We start from the raw sequence: 13,935 nt of genomic DNA, 5'->3' as shown, positions 1-13,935 counted from the left end.
ACTTTAAATGACTTTGTGCTTATAATTTTTTTGAAAATTGTCTCTGAGGTTTTGAATTATTTTTATTTATATTAAAATATAGTTAGAAGATAGATAACCAAAACCCATGGAGGAAAAAATAAAGGACGTAAAACTTCGAATGATTTATTTATTTTGTTTACATTTGTTTAATAGATAATGACCCACTGTGCTTTAATATTGATCACAATTGTGAAAGATACAATTGATTGATAAAATAATAATAAAAATAATGACATATTTCTTGATAAAAACTTGTGTGAGACGATCTCATGGGTCGTATTTTGTGAGACGGATTTCTTATTTGGGTCATCCATGAAAAATTATTATTTTTTATACTATAAGAGTATTACTTTTTATTGTGAATATTGGTAAGGTTTACTCATCTCACAGATAAAGATTTATGAGATCGTCTCACAAAGACCTACTTAGTATTTCTTTTGCACTAACAATCATGGCACACTAGATATGTATGATCTAAAGTTATTATTTTTCCTAAAATAACTTTTGTTTTAGATCCTTTACTCCTATTATTTTGAAATTATATTTCAAAATAATTAACTATTTAATAAAATTTATTAAACTTTTTTCTATATATAAAAGTAATTTTTATTTTGCACACAATGTGCTAAAGTGCTAATATTTCTTATAGGCTATATTCTCAGCTCCTTGTACGAGCTGAGAAATTTGATCTGAGATCTACGCTGACTTGTGTTTTTTTTTTTCCGAGAGTTTTGCGGGCATCAGTGCCGGCCGATGAATTTGTACGTATTTTATTTTGACTTTTAGTAGAAATATTTATTAATTTGGATGTATTAATTATTCGGATATGTTGGGTCGTACGGCACGACAACTTAAAGGCGAAGGAAGGCATATCAAGTATTTTTAATTTTTATGCAAAAAAAAAAAAAAAATTAGTTGGAAAATAGAAATAAAGTAAATCAGAAATCAAGAAAATAAAAGAAAGAAAACAAAGTAAATCTTGTATCGTTTAATTTGTAATTTTCATCCTGTATGAGAATTTTCATTCCACCATTTATATCACATTCTAATATTTTATTGTACAAATGTGTTCCATTTTCATTCACCCATATGCACGAATTTGGATCCTCTGATGGACATTACATAAATTTGAAAAAATGTTAGCCGTATTGAGATGATCAGCTGATTATCTCATGTAAAAAGAAAATAGCACATGTTCAGCCACAGTAGAGGATCCAAATCACATACACACAAAATATAATATACTAGCGGCCAAAGTACACGCGCTGCGTGTGTTAAATAATTATATGAATATCGAAGTAACATTTTTTTAGTCCAACTTTAGCACCAGAAGAAATAAATTTGACATTGCACACTATTTATTTGTTGCAGCACCATAAGCAGGAATGATTCCAAAAAAATTATTATCTACGTCTGCATACTCCATAAAATAACCTATAAATTGTCCCAATAAAACATGAAAAATTACAATTATCAATAAATTATCTGAAAATAGGCGTTGATAAATTATAGTTCATCTTTACATACAGATTCTCATCATAATGATATATCATCTATAAAATTTGCATTCTAGTGATTTTAATCCTCCCATAAAACTAAAAAAAAAATCTATAAAATTGACATTCTAGATATTCCAATCCTCCCATCAGTATTCACAAAACTATAAATAAATTTTAATGTGCACACACAAATTCCTCAAATTGTAACACATATTAATATATATGTGTGTGAAAGTACATCTCCTATGAGACTATCTTCGCGGATCTTTATCTGTGAGACGAGTCAACCTGGTCTATACTTGCAATGAAAGATAATATTTTTGACATAAAAAATAATATTTTTTCACGGATTGAGTCGTGTTGAGATACGTCTCATAAAATTGACATGTAAGACGATCTAATGAGAGTTTTTTTGTGTGTATATACAACACGTATATGTGTTTTTCACTAAAAGATAGTGTTTGTTTAATTCAAATCCAATTCAATTCAACTATAATAAAGTAAAGTTAATTGATCTGAATCAACTCCATTTCAATTCGAAACATAAAGTATATGTTACTTATGAAGTAATTGTTCTTAGATTGATTGTAAAACTAAAAAAGAAAAGAAATTTCAACTACGTAGCCTTTGACTGACATTTTGATATATATGTGTGTGTTATAACATAGGGGAAATAACACCAACAGCAACATGCAAGAACTTTAATTTGGCAAGTAGATTCTCATTATCCACAATCATATAATTGAATGTATATTTAATATATTATTCACCTCATTTTCACATCGGAAAACAAAAATATGAGGCGAAATGTCAGCTACCTAATTACCCATTTCAGGAAAAGGTACTCCTACGAATCATATTTTACAATGATCATATATAAGTTTGAGCTGGTCCATTTATGGAGTCATCATCATAATTTAGATTTACACCATAACTATAATCATCCAACAAACCCGTCGACCGAAGAACGGCATCTGACCTCTCAGGATCCACTCCGCAATCTTGACTTGTAAGATTCTGAACGAATGAAACTGAAACGAAGCCTTTCTCTTCATGAACATATCCCGCCTCAGGAATACTGTCTGGGAACATGCTACATGAGATGGTTCTTCGAGACACAGAATCGGCTGGATACAAAGACTGGAAGACTGAAGAGAAAGGAACAGTATCCACATAATCCGCGGTGCTAAAAGAGTCACTGGTGCTCTCTGTAGTGAAGGATGAGTCGTCTGAACTGGTGAAGAGGGGCGAATTACATGATGCAGCATCTGAGAATTCGGTATAGTTTTTAGGAATTGGTGGTATGCTTCTAATTTGTCTCAGAAGGTTTTTTCTGGGATTGTTACCAAGGCCTGTATCTCTTCTGATAAAGTTGTCATCCGATTTTGAAGATTTTTCGGTTTTTGATCGGGACTTCTTAGGGTAGATAGAAGATTGATTGGGGGGATCTTTTTTCCGACGTGGATGAGACCTGGATAAATCAGAAACTATAATCAAAAGTTCAAGAAAAATAAATTTACTATCGGTGAAGTTGTAAGGCATGTAAAGATTTCAAGTGTGAAAGACGACTTCACCTCGCGTAGAACAGAATATACGCTCCTTCTGACATCACTTGGCTCAGCTCAACTGGTTGCACCTGTCAGTAAGCCGAAAATGAAACAGCAGTGGAGTGAAAAACCAGAATGAATTATGGTGTTCCGTTTAGGAATGCAAGTAGCTTTACATCAGTTCGTCAATCAATAGGCAGAAACTTACCTCAGTGTCGTCAATCTTAAACCAATTGCCTTGCAAATCTCTCACATACGAGATATAATGACCAGAAAAAGATGCATTCGACGTATCCAAGTGGACAACAACAGCATAAAGCGTATAAAGCGGTGGTATGTCGTCTGTACCAGTCATAAACGGGATCATATCCAGCATTTCAGGAAAAGTGACGCATTTGTTTATCTTTCCATAATTTCCCTCCTGATATTTCAAGCATGGTATCTAAAATAAATTAAATAACAATCGTAATACGAAAATTTACTGAAGCAGAGTTGATGAACATAAAGAAATACACGAAATCGCTTCAGGACGATAGTCAGAATATTTGGGGCCTCTTGGATTCTCAGCTCCTTCCGTGCTCGAACATATGAAGCACACCTTTTCATTCATAAGAAAGAACCAAATAAAAATCTGGATAATGATCTCTAGAAATGCATTTGAAATAAAGAAATGCCAGGTTGACTCACCTTCCACATCTATACAAGTTATCCCCATCAAGATCTTCCGAGCTAGTGAACTGTGTCAGAGCATCCTCCAATGACTCGACCCAGCCAAATATCTCCAGCGTAAGATCCATTATATTCTCATACCGCTCTGACTCTTGGTGACACCTTAAACATTTCACCTGGTATTGATTTAGTCATTTCAGTTAATCTTGCAGCTAAGTTTACAGTAGCGAAAGCTTATTTTAGGAATTATTTTTTGAGGAACTTGTTGGAAATCAAAGAATTAATTTCTCAGTCAGATTTGACATTATTATGATTGTCAAACATCTTTCATATAATTCTGCATTGAAGCATGGATCTCGGCCTTCATGGTTGAGCCCATAAATCCCACGTTTTGTTGCATACTTGCATTCACTGTGGTTCAAGTTTCAACTATTTAAAATTCAATGTATATGATAGAACACCTTTGATCTAAGACGACCCCCAAATGTATGTTGTATAAAAGTTGTCTCCTGCAGTATGGGGTCGACAACATTTTCCCCGCCCAAACGTTCGAGGCATATTGACTGCATGGACGCCACAATAAGCCTAAAAATGGAAGAAATTTCATGATACTAAGGTATGCTACTTGATACAGCAGAAAAGATGCATGAGTGTTTGAGATGTCAAAGATGAGGGTCCATCTAGGGGTTGGGTGAAAGATGACGAGTGGATTCTATGGTCCACTAACAAACCTTAAAATTTCATGAGCGTCTTCTTGACTTCCAGTGCCGATCTGGGAATTAAGACTTCGGATATGCATAAGAATGTTCCACGCAGACAAAGGATGTCCACTTCCACTCAGGGTCATCACATGGCGTTCAAGTTCACACATTAGGCACCAATTTTTGGCACAACCTAACACGTAAGGAAGCATGTATATAAACATGTTCATATCATGAAAAAAGGTCGAGCAGAAACTTTCCAATGAATATCAGGAAAAATGATTACCAGCCCTAGAATGTGACCGGCGATGATGATAAATGATGAGAGGCTTTGTCCACGTCAGGCATTGCAACACAGCATTGGCGTAGCAACTGCACAAGCATTTACAAATAATTCTAAACTCAAAGACATGAAAAAAAAATTCAATCTTTGTTGAATTGTTTTATTCCTGTATGATCAAATCCTTCCTTAAGGAGAAGCACAAAGTAAAATTCTACCTATTTCCACAGTTCACGAGTCCTTTGGGTGACACATTGAGAACTTCAAACTGAAAGAACTTCACAAATTCTTCATAGGGAAAAAGCATCTGGCAAGTAGCAGGAGTTCAAAAAGATGTTTTCCAATCAAGGGCCAAAACGATTACAGATTTCACCAATCAAAAAGAAATCCACTGGTAAAATAAAAAAAAACAAGAAAAAAAGTATGTACTTTAAAAAGAACAAAGAAATGTAAAAAGAAGCACATCAATTTTACAGCACTTTAGCTTGGACCATGTCTGTAAATCAGTCTAAGACTGTTTCTGAGGTCTTGCCTTAACCTTTTTTTCCTTCCTTACGCAATCTTCTGAATGTCTCTCGTGGTCATTTTTCATGGACTTTGTCACACCAATCATACTCATCATTCCAAGGTTTGCAATTCTGCTGCTTTCCGGAAATAGAATGTTATCGTTCACCCTAACAACACCTACATAAAAATAATTTTGTGAGAGAAGAACAAATAGACCAATGCAAAGCATAACCCCTTCATGAACCTACTTGACTTGTCTGTGCTATTTTTGGACCTTTTCACCCCTGATTTTTTAGATTTTTGCGGTTCATCCCGACAAGGAAGCAATGTGTTTCTCGCCTTATTGCCATTTTCCAACGAACTCATTCTCGTCTTCCCGCCATTTCCTTTCTGAGACAGGTGTTCTCCGCTGGTTAAGTCCATTTGAATGTCACATGCATTTACGTCGCCAATTGTTGTAGCCTTTGAGTTCAAAATCCCATTGGAACATACATTACTGAAAGCATTTGAGAGTTGCCTTTCAACCATGTTGTTTTCATGCAACGTGCTTTTCTGATCAGAATTTCCATTCATGCTGACATTGATTTTCTCAAGACTCGGCTCCTTCACATTGTATTCGAGCGGATTTGGATCTATAGTTTCATCATATGAGATGCTTGCTTGAGAGTCCTCAAGTGAGATACATTTTGGTGACAATACATGGCATTTGTTTGCTAATTGATGGCACTCAAACTTGTGAACTTGCCTCCAGTGAATAATCTGACAATTTCCAGAACTGCGTATGAGAGTACAACATGTCAGTACACATGTAATCCTCTCATTATTCAAAGGTTCATTGACACAATTACGACACAGTTCCAAGAAATGGTAAAGACAGATCACACTCTTTTAGATAAAGATTAAGACAATATGGAACATAGGGATCGTTGTTGTAGAACATGTTATAACCTTTGTCACCAAACACGAGAAACAGAAACACAATTTCAAATTTCTATCAATGTCATTCTGCTTTCATAAGTTTCTGCGGAAAAAATTGAGGTTCCACAAATAGCCTAAAATGAAGGCCACCATGAAGCATAATATGGTTTCAATGTCTAACTTATCGCCATATTTAAGAATCAATTTTTCTTGTGGTTCTAATTCAATCTTGGACAAGACCAACTAATTTCACAAGAAACATTACCATTGCAAGAAAAACTTGCGACTCAAAAATTGCACGCAGATACGTTGGGAGATGAAATAAAAGAACTAGTCGTACCAATACCAAACTGATTTGCATTGGGAGCAACGAGTTGTAGCGGGTCCAGAGCACCTTCCACAAAGATGACGGCCACCATTTGGAACACTCGAGAGAGGGATAACACTACCGACAGCCATATCTTCGACTCGAAGGGCTTCCTCTGCTGCCTGTTTGGCAATCAAATTAATCCGCTCTTTCCTTCTTGAAGCCTCACTCCATTTTCCCAGTAAAACATACGTAACCAAGGGAAGCACTATGAAGACAAAAAATGAAGTCGATATATCGGTACGCCTTAGCTCAAGCATGTCCCAACTATCATACTCATGTCCAGTAACCTTGCCCAAAAACCTCTTCTAAATATCAAACTTCCTTGAGCTAGACCATAATACTGTAAAAATGTCAAGAACTAGCAAATATGCCACACCATGGGTCATTTGCTGCATTTTTAGCGCTGCTCCACCTTAATTGACCAAACAAAAACAAAAATTGGAAATAAGAAAAATCCACCTTAAAAACTAAACTCCTAAAGCTCCCTGAGATGAACAAGAAACAGAAAGCACTAGAATAATTTCTGGTTCAGTGATTCTTTTTCACTCAAAAAGATTCACTAGTTTTGCTAGTCTTCAAAAGGTTTTGCTGCATTACTGTATGCATACAAAACTAAAAGAATAGTCTAATTGTTTTCTAAAGTGCATCACTTCATGAATGCTCCAGGTTCAAAGGTTGCAAAAGTTTATTATAATGGAATTGGAACCTTTTATCATCGATTCACGAGATCACGTAAATTATTCATAAATTCCTTGTACATAATGGTATGTTTCTTAAAAGAATTACATGAAATCATAGATAGTATTTCACACTTCTATTTGATAATTTTCAGAGTGAATCAATATGAGACATCAAGTGCCTCTCACCAGTCAAGCAAGAGACTTTACGTGTAAGCAAAACGGAAGATTTACATTCTGTTGGCTACAAGAAGACCGTTCCAAGGCTAGTTCGTGCAGTGACAAATGGCTTAACAACTAACCCAAAGTCAGTTTGGGCAAAAAAGATTTGTAAGCATCACAAACAACGAAAGTAAAAGATTTTGAAGTTTAAAATCTCAAAAACCCCTTTCGGCCCTTAAAGAAAATATGCACAACAATTCTTTCGATTTTTACTTCGTAGCTTCATGCTAACATAGTTTCCCCTTTAAAATGCAACGTTTGTAGACATAAACCTCCATAATGATAAAAGCAAAAGAAATATTTCAAACAGCGCTACTTTGAAAACCAAATAAGCAGTGATGACAGATCACACAAATCTCAAATACGACATCATGACACATTTATAAAGAAATAATAGTCCAAACTCAGCAATTCCACGAATTGGATCAAAATTTGACATAGAATCAAAAATATTGGAAAGTTCCTTCGAATTGAAACTGACCATTACAAAATCAAGAAGTTAAAACCCCCAGAATCCATCTTTGCTTCTAGGGTAAGTTTCTAAATTTAATTTACCACTCCATAAAGATTCATTTTTTTCCCAAAACCATGATATAAAAAATCCAATCTTTGTGCAGACTTCAATAAAATGGAGAAAACCCACAACAGAGAAACATTTATTTCCAAGATTTGCAACGGCTGAACAACACAGACACAACGCAGTTAGAGCGCCAACAAGATGCGTCGACATATACATGTAAATAATCTGAGACACATCAAAATAAACATACACAGAGGCAAACAACCAAATAAGTGAAATATTTTTCCGATCTCACTGCACCTTTTTGATTCAATGATGGTAATTCCTTCCAAAACTCATTGTTTCTCACTTAAAGCTCGTTGCTCGTTTCATCTTTAAAGCACAGAGCACCACTCACACGCTAATCCTCCTCTGGAAATCTCGAATATACACGTGTCATGTTATGATGGGTGTAGATGTTGAAAGTGTTGGGACGCCTTGCGAACAAATGACCCTGTCTACTAAAAACTATTAATTTTATTTTTAAAATATCTTATATTTTTTTATTCATATAAATAAGTATATATATAATTTGTTTTTCAAGATAAAATTCATTCTCACATGTGAGTTGACGGAATAGTCTAAAAATCATATAGATGAAGGAGTATGTCTTTTGTGAAACGATTTTACGAATTTTTATCTGTGAGATGAGTCAATCATACCGATATTCACAATAAAAAATAATACTTTTAGCATAAAAAGTAATACATTTTTCATGGATGACTCAAATAAAAGATATGTCTTACAAAATACGATCCGTGATATTCTCTCACACAAGTTTTTGAGTTGATTAAGTATATATAATTTGTTTTTTCGATGATGAAATTCATAAATATAATTATTTGGTGTATATTGAATACATTTTTGAGCTGACGTAGTAGTCTAACGAACTAAGTATATATGATTTATTTTATTTATTTAATACTCATGAACCCCAACTTGGCCCCAACTTTCATTAGATAATTATTATTGTTAAATTAAAACATTTTAGTCTCTAAGATTTTAGGTTTTAAATATTTAATAACTTAGTCATGACTTTTCACTATCATTTTTGGCCAAAAACAATTTATTTTCTGGAAGAACAAAACGCTGAGAACGAGTCTTTAATATATTCTATTGTTCGAAAACTGTTTATAAAATATTTCACTAATTAATGTAACTCAAATACATAGAAAATATATATCGAAAATTATAATATCAAATTTTGATATTTATTTTGTTTTTCCATGCATATATACTCTTTTTACTTCGACATTGAAGCACTAGCGCAAATAATTGTCTGAATTACACTATTTATTTAGTAAAAGAGTTTTATAATATTGCGAAAAAAATCAAATAAATGAATAAAATTTTTCACCACTTAATTAACTAATTTGTTGATTTTGAAAATTTCCATTATTTGAATTATTATTTCATTTATTGTCTTATTCACAACGTCGGCCGACAAGATTAATGATGCAGATCTGATTTTACAATTGAGTGGGTCTCACACCGTCTCACAGATTACGGATCATAATCTGTGAGACGGGTCAACCCTACCCATATTCACAATAAAAATTAATATTCTTATCATAAAAAAGTAATACTTTTTCATGAGTGATCCAAATAAGAGATCTGTCTCACAAATACGATCCGTGACAAGCTTCGTATTTATAATAATTAAAAATTGTCTCCTTAGTTTTGGTTATTTGGATCTTTCCTCTTACTTCACTAAAATAAAAATAAAATAAAATAACTTTCCAATTTAAATTTTATTTAATGAGTGCTTATATACTTTCCAATAGTTATGTAATTACAAGACCCCAAATTAAATAGAGTAATTTTCTTATAAAACGGTGTAACAAATCTATATGCATGAGACGAGTTGATCTAACCATATTTACTATAAAAATTAATACTTTTTTGATATAAAATTAATAATTTTCATGAATCAGAAATTAAACCGTGAAAGAGCTTCATAAGAATTTTTATGAATTAAATAAGGATATATTAATAAAAAATTGAAAAAATATTATTTTCGACACAACGACGGAGTAGATAAGAAAACGATTTTCTTTTCTTTTCCCCAAACATTGATCTTCTCCCAAAATAATAATTTTTACATAAAAAAAACGTAGGAAAGCTAGAGATTTCCAGCCAACCCCCTAAAGACAAACTAGTACTTTAATTCTTATTCATTATTTCGAAAGATCGAAAATTATTTAATGAAATCTTTGTCTACTTGTATTATTAATGCACACAAGAATGTTGGTTGAGATGGTCATGTCCATTGCCATTGCCAAATCTATCTTTTTAGGTAGAAAGTTGCTTGGACCACAGAGCAAGTTTAATTTTTAACCTTTTTCCCTCTAATTTATGCCTACATAAAAATTAATGAAAATTGTTTATTCCACATTGTCTTCTATTTTTAATTCATACAACATGAAATTAATTATTTCTAGAATGCTTAATTTTCAGAGTCTTAAGAATATAGTTGAGAATAAAGGAGTGATTGCCAATTATTTCAAAGAATTAGTCCACTAAAAAGTGAGAAAGACAGTTGAACTACCAATATTTATTATAACTATGCTAGTATATTTACTGAATAATAATAATAATAATAATAATAATATTATTATTATTATTATTATTTAAAGTAAGCTTTATTTCTATGAAGATAGCCATAGACTCTTCAGTCTTCGGTAGGAATCTAATAAGTATGTATTTGGATTAATGTTTAAATCAACTTTACATTAAGTTAAGCAATGTAAACAGTAACTCTGGTAAATTTCTTGAAATCTGAGGCATTTTTGTCCATATCAAACAAAACTAAGATTTCATTATTGGGGCGGCATTTGCATGAACATGCTAAATTATATGACATTCATATGTCAAGGAATTTAGAATTGGTTTTTAATTTGGACGGCAAAAAATGACAACGCAAGAAAATATAATATTGAACCCCAGAGTTATAGTGCAGGCGACTAATGTTGTATTAGAGGCAGTATTATAATCATATTATACATCAACATTAACTCCAGTGTAGCAACTTACAATAATCAAACAAAAAATATCTGAGATTTTCGATTCGAAAGGCGATGGCTTCTTTTTCGGTGGAGGAATTTGTTGGGAATGGATCGCTCAAGCAAGTGTTACCGAAGCTGTTGGAAGAAGGGTGGGATGATGTGCCTACTTTGAAGGTCATGAATTCTGAAGACATGGATCATATTGGCATGACTCGACAAAATAAGGTTGGTTCACTTATTGATTGAGTCGTCGTCGAATTACCTGAGCTCAAAAAAATATTTACTAAAAGGAAGATAATTAAATTCGAGTGTAACAATTGATTGTTTGATCAAATTCGGTCGGAGTACGTACTCAAGTAGTGGCATCGCTTGAGCTTGAACTCGATTAGGCTTGTTTACTTGCCTAGCAGAAATTAGAATGTTGAATCAGAATTTTCAATGGAGGACTTTTGTAAGGTTATTTTCTTTTATCAGAATGTTTCAAGTTAAACTCACAAACTTTTTCCAAATTATGTGGAGATTTGTGGTGTTAAGGCAAATCATACTTGATTGTCCTTCCTTTATCTGAAAAATAAACAATTTTATGAGCTAGCTATCATCTACTAATCTCTCAACAATTTATCTTTTCAAGGATGCTATAGAGATCAGATCCTACCTGCACGATCGTGCGCTGATGCAGTATGGGGACAAGCTCGAAGCCTCGGGGAAATGTCTGCCTGAGCTTCTTGCCATGAGCATCACGGATCTCTCGTCCCAGTTTGGATTGAAACGAGGCCATATCGCTCGTTTCATGGACCGAACCGTAGCTTGCAGCGTAGACCCTCTACCAGCACAATATTCCCTTCCAGCAAGAAACAGAAGCACATTGTCATCCAGAAACAACATCACTCAAAAAAGCGAGTCCTCTTCTGGTGACTCCAAGAAACTTCATGGCGTTTCAAAATTATCGAGTAAAGAATTTTCCTTAGAACAATCATTGGCAAGTTTCAAGATCAAAGATGGATATGTTTTCAAGGGAGTTGTAGCAGCAATGCCTGCTGAATCTAGAGCTTGTGGCTGCATTCAACCTCCCCCAGTAGTCGAAAACGTGGCTCCATATTCGACTATTGAGAATATATCCGTTCAGAAGCTGACTCCTGAATACAAGATTGGGATGGAGCCTTTGATCAAATCGAAGACGCCCCCCATGAAGGCATCCGAACTGTGGCGTGAAAGACCAGCTATACTTGTCTGCATTCGTCGCCCTGGGTATGATTGTAGATAAAATTTAGGGTTTGATGAGGTTACGTTATTGAAAAATCGCATACAAGTTGTTAGACGTAATTAGGCAGTGCCATCTCAAAGAAGTCAAAAAATTTTGGTCACTTCACATGAGCTCAAACTTCTTGCAATATCTAATATGGTACTATTAGGATTATGGGACAAACGAGATGATTCGCTAACAAGAAAATGCTTTATTGTTATTCTATTCTTTAGGTGCATCATGTGCAGAGCTGAAGCACATCAACTATATTCGAAGAAACCGATGTTCGATGCTCTAGGAGTCCAACTATTTGCAGTTCTTCATGAGCACATAGAATCAGAAGTACGTTTTCCTGAGTTTTATGGTAATCTATATCAAATCCTTAGTGACACAATAAATGCTTTCAGGTCAAAAACTTCTGGCCACGATACTGGGGCGGTGCGGTGATATTTGACCGGGGGCAAGAGTTTTTCAAGGCCCTTGGTGGGGGTAAGCTGATGAAAGAAAAGTTCATATCCGGGTTTTTACTTAATCCCCGAGCTATCGCAAACTACAAGCGAGCGAAGGCTATTGGGGTGGAACAGAATTTCAAAGGCGAAGGCGAGATTAAAGGTGGTCTCTTCATAGTTGGCAAAGGGAAGAGTGGGCTTGCTTACCAGTTCATTGAAAGAAACTTTGGCGATTGGGCGCCACTTTCTGAAGTCGTGGAAATCTGTACTCGAATCCAGGTAGTTGGTTGTCTTTAAGCGACATGATTTACGTTTAAGCCGAGGATTCAATGTAATGAAATTGGCTTGATTTCTTCTATGCAGAATCAACAGAATAGCCAGTCAGAGGTGATGAAATCGATCAAACAAGAAGAATAACGATGTCGTGGGCTATTCTGAATATTTTGTGTGTCGCGCTGTTTTCATACTTTTTCTGTACTACCAAGAAACATTGTCTTACTGCAGACCGAGTCCATATTTCTCCCACGAATTATTTATTTTTTATATATATCTTTTTGCATCGTGAAATTGCATTATTGTCCAAATTTTATTCACTAGAGTGTAAAAAAAATTTAATGTGAATAGATCACATTAAAATACATAGAGTAGGTCTATTGTCAGACGGTCTCACGGATCTTTATCTGTGAGACGGGTCAACCCTATCGATATTTACAATAAAAAATAATATTTTTTCATGAATGACTCAAATAAGAGATCAGTCTCACAAATACGATTCATGAGACCGTCTCACACAAGTTTTTGCCAAATACATAATGAGTTATATGTAAATTGTAATAAATATTGCAATGGAAATAAATGCACATAATTTTTGCACTATCACAACTAGGGGTGGGAAAAAATACCGAAATACCGAAAAATCGTACCGAAAAAAATACCGAACTTACCGAAAAAAAAATATTTCATACCGATACCGATACCGATACCGAAATTTTCGGTATCGGTATCGGTATCGGTATGAAATATTTTTTTTTCGATAACCGAAATACCGAAAATAATTTTTTTTTATTTTCGGTATGGAAAAATTTCATACCGATATTTTCGGTACGGTATACCGAATTTTCGGTATGGAAAAATTTCATACCGATATTTTCGGTACGGTATACCGTACCGTACCCACCCCTAATCACAACAATACTAACTAATTTTTATTTTAAAAAAAACCCTAGAAAATACTCGAATTTTCTTTCTTAAAGAAAAAATTTCTAGTG

General features: G+C 34.1%; 2 protein-coding genes across 6 annotated transcripts; one reads left to right on the top strand and one right to left on the bottom strand.

The window, feature by feature from the left end:
• Nucleotides 1-2,214: 2,214 nt before the first annotated feature.
• Nucleotides 2,215-8,413, bottom strand: LOC142555299 (ubiquitin carboxyl-terminal hydrolase 15-like). Of its 4 annotated transcripts, none has more exons than XM_075666117.1 (13): nucleotides 8,232-8,413; nucleotides 6,483-6,924; nucleotides 5,473-5,999; nucleotides 5,250-5,401; nucleotides 4,936-5,024; nucleotides 4,724-4,809; nucleotides 4,468-4,630; nucleotides 4,198-4,321; nucleotides 3,755-3,912; nucleotides 3,581-3,665; nucleotides 3,276-3,488; nucleotides 3,095-3,156; nucleotides 2,215-2,991 (listed from the first exon to the last, which is right to left on the bottom strand). In XM_075666117.1, exons 2-13 carry the CDS (start codon nucleotides 6,767-6,769, stop codon nucleotides 2,391-2,393), a joined length of 2,547 nt encoding a protein of 848 aa, XP_075522232.1. In that variant the 5' UTR covers nucleotides 6,770-6,924; nucleotides 8,232-8,413; the 3' UTR covers nucleotides 2,215-2,390. The 4 variants fall into 4 exon arrangements, with proteins under 4 accessions (XP_075522232.1, XP_075522233.1, XP_075522234.1 ...); XM_075666118.1 differs by having other exon boundaries at nucleotides 7,424-8,340; XM_075666119.1 differs by having other exon boundaries at nucleotides 8,197-8,337.
• A 2,445-nt stretch (nucleotides 8,414-10,858) lies between these two features.
• On the top strand, nucleotides 10,859-13,189 carry LOC142556573 (uncharacterized). 2 transcript variants are annotated; one of them, XM_075668035.1, is made up of 5 exons: nucleotides 10,859-11,200; nucleotides 11,607-12,223; nucleotides 12,452-12,560; nucleotides 12,626-12,949; nucleotides 13,031-13,189. In XM_075668035.1, the coding sequence occupies exons 1-5, from the start codon at nucleotides 11,048-11,050 to the stop codon at nucleotides 13,082-13,084; spliced, it is 1,257 nt and encodes a 418-aa protein (XP_075524150.1). In that variant the 5' UTR covers nucleotides 10,859-11,047; the 3' UTR covers nucleotides 13,085-13,189. The 2 variants fall into 2 exon arrangements, with proteins under 2 accessions (XP_075524150.1, XP_075524151.1); XM_075668036.1 differs by having other exon boundaries at nucleotides 10,860-11,200; nucleotides 12,626-12,946.
• The last annotated feature ends 746 nt before the right edge of the window (nucleotides 13,190-13,935 follow it).

The sequence above is a fragment of the Primulina tabacum genome, chromosome 9, assembly GCF_025594145.1.
Source record: "Primulina tabacum isolate GXHZ01 chromosome 9, ASM2559414v2, whole genome shotgun sequence".
NCBI lineage: Eukaryota > Viridiplantae > Streptophyta > Magnoliopsida > Lamiales > Gesneriaceae > Primulina > Primulina tabacum.
The sequence above is the reverse complement of the archived record's forward strand: the minus strand, read 5'-3'. Positions and strand labels throughout refer to the sequence as shown.